This window comes from Mus caroli, chromosome 18 (genome assembly GCF_900094665.2).
Source record: "Mus caroli chromosome 18, CAROLI_EIJ_v1.1, whole genome shotgun sequence".
Taxonomy (NCBI): Eukaryota; Metazoa; Chordata; class Mammalia; order Rodentia; family Muridae; genus Mus; species Mus caroli.
Genome location: NC_034587.1, coordinates 13,260,651 through 13,279,903, shown reverse-complemented (window position 1 = coordinate 13,279,903; position 19,253 = coordinate 13,260,651). Strand labels below are relative to the sequence as shown.

Sequence of the window (19,253 nt, the reverse complement as noted above, 5' to 3'; positions counted from 1 at the left end):
CGCTCGGAGGAGCCCAGCCGCCCCTCCGGCGACCCCCGTGGGCTGCAGCAGAAGGAAAACCGAGAGCTGGGCAGGGCGGGGGCGGGTGGCTGCCGCGGATCCGGCCCGCTACCTCCGCAGCTCGGTGGCCTCCCATTGGCCGCGACGCGGGCGGGAGGCTCGGGAGGAGGGAGGCGGGAGCGAGGGCGGCGGCGGCGGCGGGAGGGGACCGGGAGGCCCGGGCGGCGCGTGCGGCCAGGCGGGAGAGCGGCTGCAGCTCGCCCGGGTCGCGCCAGTGGAGAACCTTCGCGGTGCGCGTGAGCGGGAGCGGCGAGGAGCAGGCGGCCGGGGCCGACGCGCGCGGGCGGCGAGGGGCACGGCCACCGCAGCTCTTCCCCCTCCCCATCACATCGCTCCCCCCGCTTCGTGACACCCCTCACGCGGCCGCAGCCGGAGAACAGTCTCCAAGTGGCCAGAAAACGGGGAAGGGAAAGCCGCGGAGGCCTGGCCAGCGGGACCGTCGCCCTTTGTGGGCGCAACGCACACGGCCGCGAGCACCCTTCCCCCGAGGCGCTCTACGCCCGGAAGCTTTGTCGCACCGCTCGGCCCCGGCGAGGACGCCCAGGGAAGGGAAAAGCGGGGGCTCGAAAGCTCGCGTGTGGGGGTGGTGGTGGTGGTGCTGAGAGCGCCACCCGCCCAGCCGCCACCTCCGTATCCTCCATCCGCCGCATCTCTGGGGCTGCCTCCGCACTCCCGGCCGGAGCTCAGCCTCCTGTGCTGCGGCCCGCACACACGCACACGCGTGCACACACACACACACACACACACACACACACACACACACACACTTCTCGGCGCGCACGCACGCCCGCCTGCCCGCCCTTCTCCCCGCCCCCTCCCCAGCTCCTTGATCTCCCGTCTGTTTTATTACTCCTGGTGCGAGTCCGGCGGACTCCGAGGCCCGCTATTTGTTACCAGCTCGCTCTCATTGGCGGGGAGCGCAGAGCAGCGGAGAAGGGGGTGGGGAGGGGAGGGGAAGGGAAGGGGTGGCCACTGCCCGGAGCCGTCTCCGCGCTGCTGTTGGTGCCGCTGCCGCTTCTGCTGCCTCTGCTGCCGCCGCCGCCTCCGGCTCCTCGCTCGGCCCCTCTCCGCCTCCATGTGCCGGATAGCGGGAGCGCCGCGGACCCTGCTGCCGCTTCTGGCGGCCTTGCTTCAGGTAAACGGAGGTCCCGGGTGGGTCGGGCTGCGAGCGGGGTGGGGCGTGCGGCGCCGGGTCCCTTTGTTCCCCGCGCCGCTGCGGGGCCCGGCTGAGCACCCAGGAAGGGAGGTGCCATACCGCGCGGCCGAGAAACTGCACCGGCATGAAGCTCGGGCCGGACTCCCGGGCCAGCTGCTCTACCGCGCCTTCTTCGGCGAGCCTCGGTCACAGGGTCTCCTTGGTTTAGCCTTTGGGTCAAGGCGAGCTCGAGGGATGTCCCCAAGCAGCAGAAGGATGAGGCAGGAGAACTCCTAGGTTTTGTAGTTTTCTGTGCTTCTCGCTCCCTCATATTGTACTTTGATCCGATTTTTTTTGTTTGTTTGTTTTGTTTTTTTCTTCAGGGAGGGGTCGCGAGTTTGTACTAGGAATTCTCACTCTGGTGTCTTAGTTACAGGACTTGCCTCCACCCCACCCCGCTCCAGTACCCGCGCGCCTCCTGGTGCGCAGGGGCGCCGGTGTCCTATTGTCTTCATCCCAGCTCAGAGTTGCCTTCTGGCCTTTGGATTCTCTTGCCCTGGCAATATTCTATGTCGATCCCACTCGGAAAGCGAGTCTGGTCCCCTGCCACAAAAAGCGTCGGCCGGGAGGCGCTTCAGCACGCTTGTGGCCCCGGATCTTTGGTACCAAACCTGGCGATTAGTCCCCATTACTTGGTCATACACACATGTATATATATATATTCCTTTCTCTGTACGGTTGTCTCTGCCCTGCGTGGGTCCTGGGTAGACAGCTGCCGGGAGCCACCCTCACTTTTCCTACTCTCCGGAGAGCGCCAGCGAGCCTTTTCATTGACTGTACTTAGGGGCTTGGCTGTGACTTGGAAGCACCTGCTCCATGCAGGTCCCGAGTTCTTTTGCCACTCCGTGACGCGGGACCCCAGCCCAACTTTCTTGAGTCTTCCCGACCAGGAATGTTCCTACCCTAGTCCCAGTCTTCTGCAGGTCCCATTGGGCACACCACACAGCTTTGGATGCGACCCTTGTCTGGGCGGGGTCTAAGCGGGGGTCCCAAGTCTGTCCCCACGTGCAGTGGGGTCCGGTGGAGGCTGCGAGAGAGGGGTGTGTCCGTCCTTGCTGCGTGGCAAGGAAGCCCGCCTCGGAGTCCTGTGCACACCCCCCTCAGGAGGAGAGGGTGGCCAGCAGGGTGGCAGCCCCAAGTGCGGGCGAGGCTCGGAAGTGCCACCCCGAGGGCAGTGGGAGAGAGAAATGGGCACAGATGGTGCTGTTCATTCCCCTCTCAAGTCTGGGCCTGGGCACCCGGGCCGCTGGATTGGAGAGTGCTGCGGTCACCGAGGCGGGACGGGGCCGGCTTGAGTCTCCTCCCGCCGCTCTCTAGAGGGGTGTGGGCCGTGCCCGCGTCGAGCCCTGTCCATGGTGCGCGGTGCTGCATAGTGTGGTCCTGCCCTGCTTGCCTCTCTGCTCCTAGGGTCTTGCTCTCCCCAAAGCCCACTTCTGGGCCTCCCACTCCTAGGCCTCCCGGGTCCTCTGGTTCCCTTCCCCTTTCTTGGATTTCTCCTTTTGTTCTTCTGCTGGTCTTTCTCTCCCCCTTCCCCCACTCACCAGTTCTCCACCCTCCCCCAAGGCTTTCCTGACTCTGGGATTTCAGAACTATTAGACTAGACATTTTTGGCCTCTGCATTTTGGAGAGTGGATGGAATTCTTTCTAACTTGGAGGAGACCTGCCAGTCACTTGCTAACAAAAGTAGCTCCTGTTATAAAACCGCCCTTTATCCTTCCAGCACACACTCCTCATTCCTTCACCTCCTGTCACTTCATTTATTGTCTCTTCTTTTTAAAATGCGCTTTTTGAAAGAGGTTAGACCGCAGGGGAAGCAGGAATAATTCTGCTTCCAGTGTTTGAAGTTAAGGGGAAGAAAGGACAAACTTAAGACACCCTGTGTGTATTGTATTTTCTTTCTCCTTATTTTTAACAAAAGAGACGTCATAAATCAAAAGAGCTCACTTTTACAAAGCAGGGTTTTTAATACATCACTGAATGTTTTTGCTTCAATTTCAGCTTTAGATGATTATTTTGTTAATAACTCTTAATATAAATGTAATTTCTAATCGAATATTGATCAGTGAAGTTGGGGCATATGTTGGTCATTAATGCATGGAGACTCTTCTCTGTCTTGTCTGGTGTGAATTTTGGTTGCCCTTTGTTGTTAGGCATTAAAATACAGTATATAAACATTAGATATTAGCTTAATATTTCCAATACATGTTCTTTCACATTGCCTTTGTGCTGATGCCGACATTAATAAACCATTGTAAAAGGGGAGGTTACAACTTTACCGATGGAGTATGCAACAGCCTTACACTCCGCTAGTGCAGTCACACTGAGGGATTTTGAAAGGTCATTAGAGGCAGGCATTCCATTTTTGCCTCATGGGTTTTAGGGTTAAGTGTACCGTGCGGATTGTACAACTGAGATTAGCAGTGACTTTGAGCTAAAGGTCTGCTTTGCACTCCAGAACAACAAAGATCTATCTGCAAGGTGAACGTGGCTCCTCTGCAGTCGTCTGCTATTAAAAGTCTCTAGTTGCTTTTTTCTCCCTTTCCAGTGCAGACTAAGCAGCAAGGGTTTTAGAACAGAGAATGGACAGGCTATTAGTGTAAATACAGAGGACTCTTATCTTTTCAGACCAGTTACATAGCAATGACTGTTGAGAGGACTCTATACCTTTGGCTCCTTACAGAGCAGTCTACATCCAATGCTCCTCCTGCCTAGGGTTTATTTAGTTATGCTTCTATCTAGATTTATGTAATTCTGTTTAATTTTACATAACAAGATAGTCACCTTCCAAGATTTCCTTTTCTCCTTCAGTACAATTGAAGGTGTCAGCATTGTCTTTTTACATGAAATGAAAAAGAATTTGAACATGAAACTTCAGTGGCTGAGGGGCAAAGCATTATACCACAAAGTTATGATTAGCACCCTTTGTAAAGTATGGAAGTAGCTTTCAAACCATTACATGGACTTATTGTTTGGGGGGGGGAGGATAAAATTTACTGTTATTACCAACCCAGTAATTAATAGATTAGGAACCTGTTTTGTTTTTCTAGTTCACAATTTAATTGCACAGCCTGTTGTTCTAATTTAAATACACTTGATTAAGTTATGTAGAATCAAGGCCAGTACCTTATTGTTAAGGAACAGAAATCTAGAATCTTAGTTTAATCCGGTGTGGTTTCAACCCTGGATGAAGATTTTGGGAGACCTGCATGCAGGATGAATATTTCTCATCTACCTATTAGGTACTGATTTTGCAAAAGTTAATATTCAGCATTTCAAACACATAAAAGCTAAGCTTTGTTTCAGGAAGTGGGAGATCCAGGATTCAATGATGACTTTATGTATATAAAGGATTTCTTCTCAGTGTTTGGTTTTTATGTGTCCTGGTAGGCTATGTTCTTGTGAAAGTAAAACTCAGCCTAGTTTGTATTCAGGCTAGACTTTGCTCACTGAGCATAACTGTGCCTTTCTTTGCCTTTTCCTGGGGCACATCAGGTTCTAGCAAGAAATGGTCCATTCCAAATGTACTGGGTGTGATTTGAAGAAAGACTATTTCTCTCTCCTAAAATAATTTTTGGCCATGGTTTTAAAAAGACACATGACACACATTTAGGCCTTAGTTTCAAGCTCAGATTACGCATAGAGAGTATGGTGTTTGCCTTGAATACCTTTGTGAAAGTCTACTCTGACCTCCCACAAGTTCAAGAGGAAATGATTTTTCATAAGTTTTTATTTTTTTTCAAAATCTTCCTGGAACGCATTATATTGGTAACAGTATATTATACTAAACTGTCCTTGATATTTTTATTAAAAATTTGCAATCCATAAATCTGTTGTGCCTCATTAAGGTTTGGGGTTATTAATCTCGGAATGTGGAGACTTGAAGCAACATTGAATCTCATTTTAAAGTGGCTGCTGCTGCTTTTCCTAACCCTAAGGGACTCAGACCCCATCCTGTTTGCAGTAGGAAGCTCCTCAAGTTAGAAGAGTGAGCTTAAGGGAAAATCAGGGCTGTTATTTAAGAAGTGGAGTGTTTATGTATACACTTCACAATTTTACCCAAGTTAACATTATTCAAATTTGTTCTTTTGGCTCAAATACAAAAAGTAATCAAGTTTAAGAACTGCTCAGATTTGGCAGGGAATTTTATCAACCATTTAAAAATATGATAGATTTGGAATTTGGATTTGTTTGAATGAGTATTTTATATCTGCCCTCAGAACATCTAGAACCTAAGTATTTTCTAAGTAAAGAACTATGAGTTGAAAGGCTGTTTGCATCGAGTTATCACCTGTACTGTGTTTTCCTACTAGAGCTTCCCAGGCTTACTGGGGAAGAGGTGTGCATAGATTAATACTCTGATATGAGTTATATCCTGTAATACAAAATTGATGGCTTTAAGTAAGTGGAATAGGTGAATTCAGACTCTAAATGAGACCTTTGGAAGGGTATGGGGTTTTAAATGATAATTTCTATTTCAACAGTTTTTAAAAGGAAAATTGAAATTAGACATAAATCCTATTTGGTTTCTTTTTTTTTTTTCTTTTTAAAAGTTGAGGAGTTTCATTAATCTTTTAGGGATTTTTTAAACATACATTAATTTATCTTTTGTTTGTTTGTTTATTTTTCTATTTGCATTTGTGTTTTGCCTGCATGTGTGTCTGTGTGAGGGTGTGAAATCCCCTGAAACTGTAGCTACAGAAAGTTGTGAGCTTTTATATGAGTGCTGGGAATTGAACCCTGGTTCCCTGGAAGGACCATCAGTGCTCTTCACCACAGAGCCATCTCTTCTGTCCTCCCTGCTCAGTTTATTTCTTGTCAGTTATTCTTTACTATTCAGGATACTTTCTCATGTGGTCTTTCAAATTCATGTATAAAAAATTCTAAGTCCTAAGTCCTTGGGCTGCGTATGTGCATATACACACATACAGAGATACTAATATATAACATGTATGTATATATCCATACCATATATTATATACCACATGAGGAGGTCTAATATATAGACCTCTGTGTTCAGAGCAGTTGGACATCAAGTGACAGTGAGTAATTGATACTTTGTATAGATACTGATTTATTTAGCATCATGAGAATGATTGTGCTAGGTACACACGAGCTACTCTAGTGTAGTGCCAGAGGCAGGAGCTTGTGTGGAGATCAGGTAGCCTGGGGATCTAATCTGCTACATGCAACCTATTCACTGTTAGCCATTGTGATCCCATTTACCTCAATCCTACCATCCTGGTGCTTGTTGGGCTGATTGGTTGCTAAGGACTTTTTTTTTTTTTTTTTAACCTCAATACTACTGTCCTGGGCCTGGTTGGGTTAATTGGTTGCTAAGAACTTTTCCACTTCTGTGATTCTCGGAATTGCTTAAAAAAATACTTCAACCATGCTTCATTTTTAATTGTTTTGAAATAACTTTAATTTTGAACCTAAAATGTAAAAATGTGAGCTACTCAGAGGGGCAGAAGGGGTGTTTGAGGATTCACTACTAACAGTGGCTTATCCTACAGCATCACTGAGCAGGCGTTCCTGTTGCATACTCTTGCCTTTTAAACTTGAATACCTTATACTGACTATGCTACTTTAAAGATAGAAGTGAACTATTTATGAGAAGGAAATAGAGTTAAAAATAAGACTAATATTACTTTTATGTCCCCATTTGCTTTGCGAGAAGAGTTTGCATGAAAACCATTTAATTGAGTGGTAGCTTCGGCATTAGAAACGCCCTTTGATGAGAAAGCCCTCAAAGTTTTTTTTTTTTCAGTTATTTATGTATTCAAAACATACACACAATGTATATGATGCTTGAAGGTAGCTATTGAAGCACTGTTTATTAGAAATGACTAGATTACAACTTAGTCGCTCAATATTCCTCAGTAAGTAATAGTTTAATAATTTGTGGTATAATATGCAGACAGACTTGAGATTTCCTACTGGGTGGAACAAAACATTTTAGTTTTACATCTTTGGAATTGTTAAAGTAGTCCAAAGACCTAGAATAGCCACAGAAGATACTGTGAAAATAACCAGTGGGGTCACTCTCTTCTGAGGATCAAGTGGCTAATAAGACGTCATAGAAGAGAAAACTAAGTAGGGTATGAGTAAATTGAAGTTGGCCTAAACTAGTTGTAAAGAATTCAGGCAGCATGTAACAACACACAGTGGCTCCAAAGGATGCCTGTCAGGGTGATTGAGAACTTGTGCAGGCTAGTTTTTCTCAGTTTGTCACAAATGAGTCTCCTGGGAACACAGCACCCCAGTCATGCACCTGCCTGCATTTGACTGGCCTACGATCACCTGTGTGAGGGGGTTTCTTGATTAATGATTGATGAGGGAGAGATAACCCAGTTTACTGTGTACAGTGCTATCCCTGAGCCTGTGGTCCTGGATTGTTATTACAAAGAGAACTGAGCGAGCCAGGAGGAGCAAGCCAGTCAGCAGCATTCTCCATGGCCTCTGCTTCAGTTCCTGCTTCCAGGTTCCTGCCTTGAGATCCTGCCCTTACTTCCCTTATGAGATAGAAGTATAAGCCAATTAAGCCCTTTCCTTCCCAGACTGGCTTTGTTCAGTGCTTCATTGGAACAACAGGGAGAAACTGGTACAAGGCTAAATTGCCACAAAACATCCTTGTTGACCTCATGGTAGGACCATATTGTGCCGAGTTACTTGTGCCTGGGAGGTTACGCTAGCAGGAACCATTGGGATATTTCTTACATTCTCCTGACTGCTTGAATATTAAGCAATCATCTTTCTGTTGGAGAAGGTGGATGCTAAAGTGAGGTGGGAATAGGAAGGCATCGGATTCCCTACAAATGGAATTACTGATAGCTGTGAGCCACCCCGTGGGTGCTGGCTATCAAACCGAGGTCCTCTATCCAGCTCTCTGTCTCCCCTACCCCCTCAACAGAATATGCCTGTGTGTGCTTGAAAAGCAGAAAGGAAGAACAGAAGGTTGGAGGGATAGATAGAAAAGAAAGAGAGGCCACTTGTTAGTGTTCTTACCTGCTACTGCGTACTGAAACTCATTTTAACAATGTGCTGTGTGAAGCTTTAAGATGATTATTAGACTGTTGAAACCACACACCCCTCATGCTCCCCATGCCTCTCAGTCCCCTCTTCTCCTCACACGTTCTGTAGTGTTCTGAAGAATTAAGAAATCATTTCTAAGAGAAAGCAAGTTGAAAGATTTATATTTTGAAATATTTATAGTTACAGAAATTTGGAAACAAGCATTGTCGACCACTGACTTCATTATTAAGCTAAATTTTGATGTTTTTCCATCCTCCTTCTGTTGCCCGGAGTTTTATGCATGCTTCCTTTTCTGGTTGCAATGGGAGTTGTTGCAGTTGCCTTTACTTTTCTCCCACATTTCCAGCTTCCAGGTGTTTCATAGTGAACTTGAGACTTTACAATGGACAGTGAGTTGCTCTAACTTGCCAGAGGTGCTCACAGACCATAGGAAATCAGTGACACTTACATTTCTGTAGTCAATTTGAAAAGTCTCTTAAAAATAATTTACATAATACCAAATAATGTATTTAAAATTGTTAAAATTTAGAAATGTTTATTTCAGAGGTCTGGGACAACTTTGTGAAATATTTATGTAACCCTGCAGGATAGGTGATATTATTCTCCTTTTAGAGGTAAACTCAGGCAAGAATGAGTATTTTTTCAGAACCTGAATTAAAACTATGTCTATTGAAGAAGGCTGAACTTGATTCAGGCTGGACCTCTTTTTACTTAATACTGAGAATGAATATCATATTAGAGCATTTCAGTTCTAATCTATGGTACTGATTTTTTTTCTATATTTAATTCGTACAACTGTACATGAGTGCATGTACGAGTGCATTAGTGCGTGTATGTGGGGGACAGGCAGGGACTACATGAAAACAACTTGTGCACATGTGTACCAAAGCATACAGATATGCATGGAGGCTGGAGGACCATATCAGCTGTCTTCTTCAGGGATTCTCCACTGTATTATTAATTTTTTTTGAAATAGGGACTGCCATTAATTCTAGAGCTTGCTGATTTAGCTAGTCTGCCTGTCCTCCAAGCCCCAAGGCCACCGTGACTCCGTCTACAACAGTAGGATTGTATGGGAACAGCGCATGATCTTCTTGGGGTCCTGGGGAATCCAACACAGCTCTTCATACTTGAATGGCAAGCACTTTATTGACTGAGTCATCTTCCCATATTATACTCTCTATTTAATCTTAGCCTTAAATATTTTGATCTTCTTTGGCATTTGAAGCCAAAATGTGATGCTTAATTAAGATTTTCATTCTTTTTATATATCGTTTTCTGTAGTAAGAAGAAATCTTAGCCAAGTGTCTTTTCAGTTATAAAAAGTTTTTCAGATTGTTGCTATTCAACAAATAAGATGTTAACAAATACATAAAACATGTTTTTGAGCCAACCTTGGAATTTAACATAATTTTGCAAAGCCCAGAGATAGACTTTTTTTGGAACTGTCCTCACATATTTTTTCACTGTGACCTTAAATCCAAGATATACCATCACCTAAATTTTGAGAATGTTTTCATTCTAATGAATCACTTTCCATGTATGAATATTTTTAATTACTTTTGTCTCTCACAAATGAAGTTGTTTGGAAACTTTATATATATATATATATATATATATATATATATATATATACACGCACACACACACATACACATACACACACTCACACAGCTTGACTTAGACAAGTTTTTGTGAGCATTTTATGGGGAACATACTGTGTTGAGAACTCCTATAAATATTTTACCTGTAACATGGCCCCTCGTGGGTAAATGGATACACCTGACTTGTCTGTGATCTTCATTTTTATTTGTTAGTGGGAAGCTATTAAAGGGTACCTGAGATAAATGACTGAAAAGCCATTAATTTATGTACAAAATTAATTTTAAGTACAAAAGGAAAGTTGTCCACTACTACTTAATATACATCTTTAATTGACTATGACCACTTTAATTTTTTTTTTTTGCTTCATTTTGGCTTAACTGATTGACATAAAAATCTTATGATCATTTTTGATTGTTTTCTGGGCCAGAAAATAAAGAAAAGTGTACTTTGTGCAGCAAAATCCTGTCCTGTGCTAGTCCCTGTGGCTCTGCTCTAGAAGGTACATGATGCCAAGGTTAACTGATTGCCTTTCGATAGCTTGCTTTCTTATATGGTATGGAACTTGGAATTCAGATTGCTTTCTTACACACACACACACACACACACACACAGAGAGAGAGAGAGAGAGAGAGAGAGAGAGAGAGAGAGAGAGAGAGAGACTTATATACATGCACACTCTGCTAAATCAGTGGTCCTCCCCCCTTCCTAATGCTGAGACTCTTTACTACAGTTCCTCATGTTGAGGCGACCCCCAACTATGAAATTGTTTGTTGCTACTTCATAACTGTAAGTTTGCTACTGTTATGAACCATAATATAGATAGCTGATAGGCAGGATATCGGTTATGTGACCCTGTGGGGGGTCTTGATCTGCGGTTGAGAAACACTGTGGGTATGACAGTACCCTAGTAGCAGCAGTTGTCCTAGTGGTACGACTGTAGCAGCCCCTCCAATTCTAACAGTCCCCCAGTGGCATCTGTCTGCTAGATGAGAAACAACATAGATACTTTTTACTTTTCCTTGTACCTTTTTAGAGCATGCGGTTCTGCTCCTTTTTATGTCTAGTATCTTGGACTCAGTCATGGCCCAAGCCATCCATGTATTTTTATTATTTACATTTATAGCAGCCACAGAAGTACAAAAGACTCACAGAAATAGCTATAGAAATAGGTTAAGGATGGTAAAAATGGATCACGGACAGCAGATTGCAGCGAAGGAGCATTTAACCGTTGTGACGTCCATCCGCTGGACACCTTTTGTAGATCTACCATTGGATCACTGTGTCTGTCGTCCTGGTAATCAGGCACGGGGTCGCTGTAGTGGAATACTGTGACTTAGCGCCTCTGCTTTCCTCTTCTTTAAAGGAATATAGAACCAAAGAGCCACCCTTCTGAGCACGACATTCCCTGCAAAAGCAGATCCTAATCTTTTTAGTGATGGTTCTTAATATCTTCTCCAAGCTTACCAGTGACCCACTTTCAACAAGGCCCTCTGCCCAGTTTTCATGTTCATTTTTAATGTGAAAAGAGCTTACACAGAGTGCTTTGTTGTGCCCTACACTGTTCCATTTCATCTGTCCAGAGTGTACTTGGGTGGACTTTACCCTCTGCTGTTTATGTAACTCTGTTTAAAGAGCTGAGTTGACTATGAAAACTGCACCACCCCCAACCCCCACCACTTCCCACCTGTCCTCCCCCCTAGCCTGGCTATTCCCTGAGACCTCACGTTCTATAGGTGACTACACAATTATGTCTTTTTTGTTTGGCTAGTTTTATTCAGGAGGGAAACTAATTTAATTTTCTTCTTACAGGTGCTGACTTGAATTTGAATGTGTAAGTGTGACAGTGTGCAGGCATGCCTGTGTATGGTGCCCAGAGGGCAACCTTGGCTGCCATTACTCAGGCATTGTGTATCTTGTTTTTTGAGATGGTCTCTCACTGGCCTTCAACTGAAGAAGTGTTCATAAGCGGGCCAGAGAATCCCAGGGACCTGTCTGACTTCTCATCCCCACCCCCACCCTCCCATCCCCTGCATTTCATGTACCTAGCTTCTGTAAATAAGCTCTGGATATCAGATGTAGGCCCCTATACTAACTCAGCAAACACCTTACTCACTGAACTATCTTCCCAGCCCTGTAATCTATTTTATTGCACTAAAAAGATTGTGCTCAGCTCGCCGTTAATGGTATATGCCTTTAATCCCAGGGCTTGGAAGGCAGAAGGCAGGCAGATCTCTGAGTTCCACGGGAGTCGGGGATACTCAGAGAAGTCTGTCTCAAAACACAAAAATAAACAACAACAAACCAGCCCCCCCGAAAAGTGCTCTTTTACCCATAAAAGTAATTATTCACATACAGTATTTGTATTTTCCTGTCTTCTCTGGTAGGGAAATAAGAACTTTGCAGAAAGATTGTTGTAACCATTGGTTTGATTTACAATTAATCTCCATGTAGATGAAGCTATGATTGGGTTTATAAAGTTTTTGTTTAGAGGCCTTCTTGATGGATCTGCATTTTTAATGGGGGGCAGTGGCATATTTAAATATAAGTACAATGGATCACTCAACAGATTGCTTATAAAATTTTAGGTGGAAAACAATGGCACTTTGGAAAATGGTGAGTTTGTCATTTGTGATTTATTTGCATCGATAATGAATATTTTCAAGAGTTTGAGTCCTTATCTTCCTAAACCTTGGCACTTCATAATTAAAATATATACACATATAAATATGTATATCTTTGGCTGGTGTGTCAAGATATGCAGGGACAACTCTGTCAATATCACAATATCATACTACACCAGAGCTTGCATTCAAGTGCAATGTAAAGTAATGTGGCTTGTGCTATTTTTCCAAGATTTACATATCCATTCACATATACATATATATCATTCATAGAGCATACATATGCATGATAATGTATTTCTCTTCATTTGTTGAACCCTCTGGATAGAAATGCTTCCTTTATTAAATATAACCTTACACTGAGTTAGTAGCTTGAGTGGTGTTGTGGTTTAGTGGTTAAGAATGATCACTCTACACAAGCAACTAGAGCAGGCACAGTTTATCTGTGGCTCCATCATTTTGGGGAGAGGCACCTTGTTTCACCCCCAGGACCTAGGGTGGGACCTGATGAGCCCTTCACACTTCCTTGAAGAAATGTTGAAAAGGCAAATGGTGTGTGGGTAACCATAGTGACAGACAGTAAGTGAGCACAGAGCACTCTCACATCCAGAAGACACTTTCTCAGCATTCTTCCTTAGTCTCTGGCTTTCATATTCTTCCCCCAGCCTTGCTCCTTTCGTACTGTCCCCTGTGCCTTGGTGAGGAGAGACATGTGGCACAGATGTCCCCTTTAAAGTCTAGCACTCCAAGTCACTTGTTTTTTGCAGTTTGACTAGTTTTGAGTCTGGCATTATCCATGGCAAAAGAAAATTTTCTGAGGAAGGCTGAAGACTTCTGTGGGTACAGATAAGTATTTAAGGAATTTTGACATCATGCCCATTTAGCAAAACAATAATAGTAGGTTCTATCAGAGGGAGGTCTTTCTAGCCCGGGGTTATTGGCCAGGTTTACAGAACTAGGCATGAGTTCTCTTTTACAAATCAAGCCTTAAATCCAGCCAGAAAGCTGTTGGTTTCTCCCACTGCTACAGTACAAGTGGTCATCACAGCGTGCCAAGATGGTCATCATTTTTAGCTGGAAGGTTTCACAGTTGGACAAAGCTACCGGTGACATTTCTTCTTCCCCCAGCAGCCTGCACAGTACCTTGTGGTACAATGTAAAGCTGGCCCGAAAAGAGAGCGCTTTGGGTCATTTCTAGCTCGATTTCTCCATCTGTAATCACAAGATACTCTGTGTCTTCAGCAATGGGATTAAACTTAACCATCAAATTCAAGTTAACAGCAAAGACCAGTTACAATGGACTGCATTGTTTGGGAATCTCTGAGATTTCCCTGACCAACAGCTCATAGAGATACATCCATGTCTGATATGGGGGTTGCTATTTAATAACCTTTATCTTCTAGGACAAAGCTCTTTTTTTGTTTTTTTTGTTTGTTTGTTTGTTTTTTTGAATTTTCATATAAGGGCATAGATCTTCATGCAGCTTTTCATATCCTTGGTGTCCCCTTCACTCCTTTTTCTGCTCTTTTTTCCATTCCTTTTCCTAGCTATACTCTCTCCTCTTCACTGTTATTCTCCCTTCTGCCTTCATGCCTGCAGTCTACTATCCTGCCTCCCATAAATCCCTTGTCCCTCCTCCTCCTTGGCCCCTGTATAGTTTTCTAGCATCTTTAGACATTTCAGATTAAACACACGAGTATAAAGACTTGAATCTATATCTTACATTTGAAAGAAAACAAATAACCTTAATTAAACTAACACACACACACACACACACACACTGGGAGGGGGAGAACATGGAAGTAAGAAGGAGACCTTTGAAAAGAAGAAAAGTTACAGTAGGAAAAGAAGGGTGATACAAAGTAATTATGTATATGGATAAAACTGACAAGAATAGCCAGCAATAAGGAAAGAGAATATTTGTCTGTGTGAAGTTGCTGGGCAGTCTGCGTTGGTGCCCTGGCTCTGGCACCTTGTCAAGAGTGGAAATGTGGTTTTTCACTATGTCCATGTGTAAAGTTGGGGTGATGAATCCTATTTATCATGAGGTTGCTATGAAGAGCAAATTGTGTATAAAGAATGTGCCCTCATGTAGTGAGCACAATTTTAGATCCTTGGCTGAAGATTCTGTGACCTAGTCGCAAAATTATAACATTTTATATAATTATGTTATATAATTAAAACAACATCATTATGTTATGCAAACAAAATTAGTTAAGAGGAAATGTAATGATTTGAGTAGGTTTGAACATTTACTCTGTACATGGCTTTGTTCAGTGCTCAGTACTGTAGCTGGTTTGTGACAGTGTGTGGGTAGCCCCCCATCAGCACTTCTAAGACCACACTTGGAAACCAAAATTGAAAGCTATATCTCTTAGTCATCTTTCCATTCTAACGTGTAGCCTGATAAGACTTCTGCCATCATTATAATTAGAGGAGGAATGAGCATAGAGTATGATTCTCTCAGGATCCACTTGGATACCACACGTGATCAGACGGGCCATTCTGTGGTCTTTGACGGTTTCTTCCTTCTCTCGCTTACTGTTTTAATGTCCTATAATGGACACATGCACATAGCTGAAGATGCAGGTTTGTACTGAGACCTACTCAGCTCCTGGATACTTTTAACATGAGAACCTAGCAGGGGAGACTGGTGAATGTCATATGATGGTGTAACTTGATGGTGGCACTGTTCCTGCAAAGAGAAGGATTTATTGACAAATAGCTATAGAGTACCTTGCTTTAAATTTAAGTGTTATCATGTCATAATTGTACCTTATTATTTTTCAGTAATCCCTATTTATCACCCAGGTACTACTCTAAGCAAATGTATTAAAATACTATATTAATTCATTGAATTCTCAAAGACATACACCTACTGAACATTACACCACCAGTACATGATGGTGCCAGTGCTTCTTTTACTATGTGAAGGGGTTTGAATCCTATGCAAGCAGCCCAATGTGTGGTTTGAATTCCTGAGCTTGATATATATGGAACTCAAGAAAAAAAATTAAAGGTCATAGACACCTAATTTTTAATTCATTTGAAGATCATCTTTTCTAAAAGTGTCTTTTTTTTTCTAGAAAGTATGGTGTGGTGAAGGAGACCTATATAAGTACTACATATATACTTTATATCTTATTTATTTGTGTGGGGGTGTGTGGGTGCCATCTTGCAGGACACTCATGTGAGAAGTCAGAGAACTGCTTGGGAGAGTAGGTTCTCTTTCATCAGGTGGCTTCAGGTGAGCCAACAGAAGAACTTAACCTTGGTAGCAAGTGTCTTTTTCTGCTGAGCTATTTTGCCAGCCTTACTTTTAAAAATAAAGTATATAAATATGTCAGTATAACTACTAGGCAAGCTTAGGAAGAATAGCTTCATTATTCCTCAGAATTCTGGACCCATCCCTTCCTTTCTCCCTAATATAAAACTTACCTTTATGTTTCTAATGTTTATTCCTTATTTCCATTATAACTACATCCTCTATAATTCATTCCTTAAATGTGGAGATGTAGCTTTTATATATTATATACATTGTTCATTATATATCTATATATACCCCCCACATATATATATGTGTGTGTGTGTGTGTACTATGCATATGTCTATGTGCTGTACTTTCATTTGTGATTTAGTTTTCTGCTTATTATGTTAGCTAGATTCATTCCGTTGAGTTTTGTGGCTATAATTTGTTCATTTGCACTAATGTAGATCATTGCATGCTATGAATATGGTACAATTTACTTATTTGGTTTGTGGTTGATGGACCGGAGTGTGATGCTTCTGATTTTTTTTTTTTTTTTTTTTTACCTCTGCTAACACTTTTCCATGGGACCTGGGTATGAATGCCAAAGATACCCCAGAACTGTGTTTTCAAATTTTAGCTTACGTAAGAATCACTGGAAAGCTTGCTAAAAACAAACCCCATTGCAAGCTTTTGATTCAGTAAGTCCTCAGCAGACCCTGAAAATTTGTGTGCCTAGGAATTTTACCAGTTAATGCAAGAGTTTCCAGCTGCGTCCACCAAGCAGTATACACACATTTCCACCATTTTTTTTTAAAGCCCAACTTTAACATTTGGAAAAATGATAGTTTAGGTATTAGTAACTCCTTTTGGTGTAAACTTGAGCTTGAGCTTGAGAGTGTTTACAATGAAGGATGAAGTTCAAAATCTCCCTGTCATTTGGCCTGGTTGCTCATCACCTAGGGCTCATAAGAAAATGTGCTTGGGTCTCTTTTAAAATAGAATCACTGGTTAAATATAATATTTGCAATTTGTGTCAGGTGAAGGCCTTTACCTGCATTGTTTCATGAAGTCCTTGCATCAATTCCCTGAAAACAGTATTATTATCCATATCTATCTTACAAGCCTCAAACAGAGCCTGGCTTAACTGATGCTCCTGAAGTCTCAGGAGCTTGAATGGAGTTGTGGCTCCTATGTAACCACTTAAGGAGTTCACAGGACAAAAGGCAACATGCCTGACTCAGGGGGATCAAGGTAAGTCTCTTGTGGACTTTGGAGATTTACCTCCTGGAGGGGGATTTGAACTTTTGAATGAGGACTTAAGGGATTTCATTTTCAAGGAGTAGATTTTGTTTTTCTGTTTCTGTTTGTTTGTTTGTTTTTCTTTTAAATGGAAAGACCTAAAAGGCTGAGAAAGACATGTGATAGGTGACTTTTAAGAAGATATTTGTCACTAGTCAAGTCAGTCGCTCTTGATGATTTTATTAAATGTTAGTTTTGGATGAGGGAGCTGGCTGCTATTTTCTATAATTTATTGGTTTGTTGTTGTTGTTTTATTTGTTTTTCTTGATATACTAGCTTGGGTTCAAACTGAATTCCCACAGTAGCCTAGGGAGAGGGGATGCTTTCTGTCTCTAGTAGTTGATCCCCCCAAGAAATTGTGTAGTCCTGACTGTCTGGTCTCAACTCTTCTGCCTCACACCATCATGTGACTGACCACGTGAATGACCTGGATGGTGGATTCAACCCACTCCTATCTGACAGTGCTGGGACTGAACTCTGCTCTCTCTACACTGCATTATATCCTTAGCTAAAACATTGGCCTGTAGCTGTTTACTCTTGATCTTTGAGCATTTGGCAAGATTGCAAGTGTATATGTAGCTGATTCTGTTGTCCTTGAGAGGATCAGTCTAGAGCCAAATAAGACAAGGGAATCATCAGTTGAAGAAACAAGTTACAATTTTTATTACTGATAAAAATTAGGTTGGGGAAAGTGGCTTAAATGTTTCAAATTAGTTATTTATCTGCTTCTATCTTTGACAAGATGACCTGCATACTAGGTGATTTAGCCCTATAAGTTCAGCAGGATAATGGTATTGGCTCTGACTTCTCCTCACAGCATAGAGCTGACTGGAAGCTGGAATCTGTGTGCCCAGTTAATCAGTCCAAACTTGCCAGAGAAGTACAGAGAGCCCACAATGGTATTGGTGGCCAAACTCCACTCCACAAAAGTAGAAAATACAGATTCTATGCCAATGGTCTCAGATTATGTATTAGCCATTGAGCACAGGTTCTTAACCATCTTGTCTGTGTTCAGCCAGAAATACCGTGAAGCCCTGGGGGAAATAGGCATCAGTCAGTAGGCTCTTCCCTCCAGCTCCATTATGTCTCCGCAGGTCTATAGTTTCACATCTTAGAGTCCCAAATGGGGTATGTGAGATGATTAATGCAATCATCTTAGCAGGCTACAGAAAGCAGACGAAGCCCTGATCTTGGAAGACTTATGCCAGGCAGAACTGTTCCCTAGAGTCAGTCTTTGTATTTCAAAGGCCACAACAGTAAATTCGTGATGTGTGGGGAGGCCTGTGAGTGGGCTGAGAAGAAGGTTCAGTTTTGGTTTTTCTTTATGGATGTGAGGCTCTCTGAACTTCTGATCTGTACTCCACATCCCTTGAACTAGAGAGTTCATAGGTTGAAATACAGACTCTATGCCATAGAACATACTATATAAGAAAGAAAGACCAGTGTAAAGTGGGCCACTGGATAATTCAGAACCTTAGGTGAAGGTACTTGAATATCAGATGTCAGTGTTCTGAAGAAAAACCCCAGTATGTGTGGGTGACCCCCTTCCCTTCCTCCTAGGGTGGCACAGTTGCTGAACTTAACCTTCCAATGTACACCTTTCCCAATGGAGTTTCACTTCGTAGCTAGTACAGCCAAGGAGTTTCATTTCATAGCCAGTACAGGCAAAAGTCCATTCACTTTGGGTTTCTGGATTGTGGCAGCTAGTGCTGGCACCAGTCTGGGCTCAGCCTGGTGGTGAACAGGCTGCCCAGGGATCAGGTATTCTCTGCTTCCTGCCACAAAAGTCCCCTCCCCTAACTATGGCATTAATGGTATTTCCTTGGCCAAAGCAGGCCACCTGCAAGGGTAGATTTCTCTTTTGTTTGTAAAGGTCATCCTGATCACATGGTTAGCGCTGACCCTTGGCTTTTGGCCAAGTCTTTAGAATCCAGGTTGTGCCCTCTATGCCCCTGAGTGTGGAGAGGAATTTGAGGCTAAGATGGCCAATTCTTTGCAGCTTTCATTGGGATGTCATGAATAATTTAAAGTGAGATCCTTGCTAGGACTCTTGAGGTCACTGTCGTTTAAAAATAGCAAATATTGTACTCCTTGCTAGTCTTTAGGCTGAAGATATTAAAATAATCTCCTCCCTCCCTCTCCCTCTCCCCTCTCCCCTCTCTCCCTCTCCCTCTCCCTCTCCCTCTCCCTC

General features: G+C 43.1%; 1 protein-coding gene across 1 annotated transcript in view; it reads left to right on the top strand.

Moving 5' to 3' along the window:
* Window positions 1-234: 234 nt before the first annotated feature.
* Window positions 235-19,253, top strand: part of Cdh2 (cadherin 2) — a 218,186-nt gene continuing 199,167 nt past the window's right edge. The window contains exon 1 of the mRNA XM_021151003.2: window positions 235-1,195. Coding sequence (XP_021006662.1) covers window positions 1,136-1,195 — 60 coding nt within the window. The 5' untranslated portion in view covers window positions 235-1,135. The remainder of the gene's footprint in view (window positions 1,196-19,253) is intronic.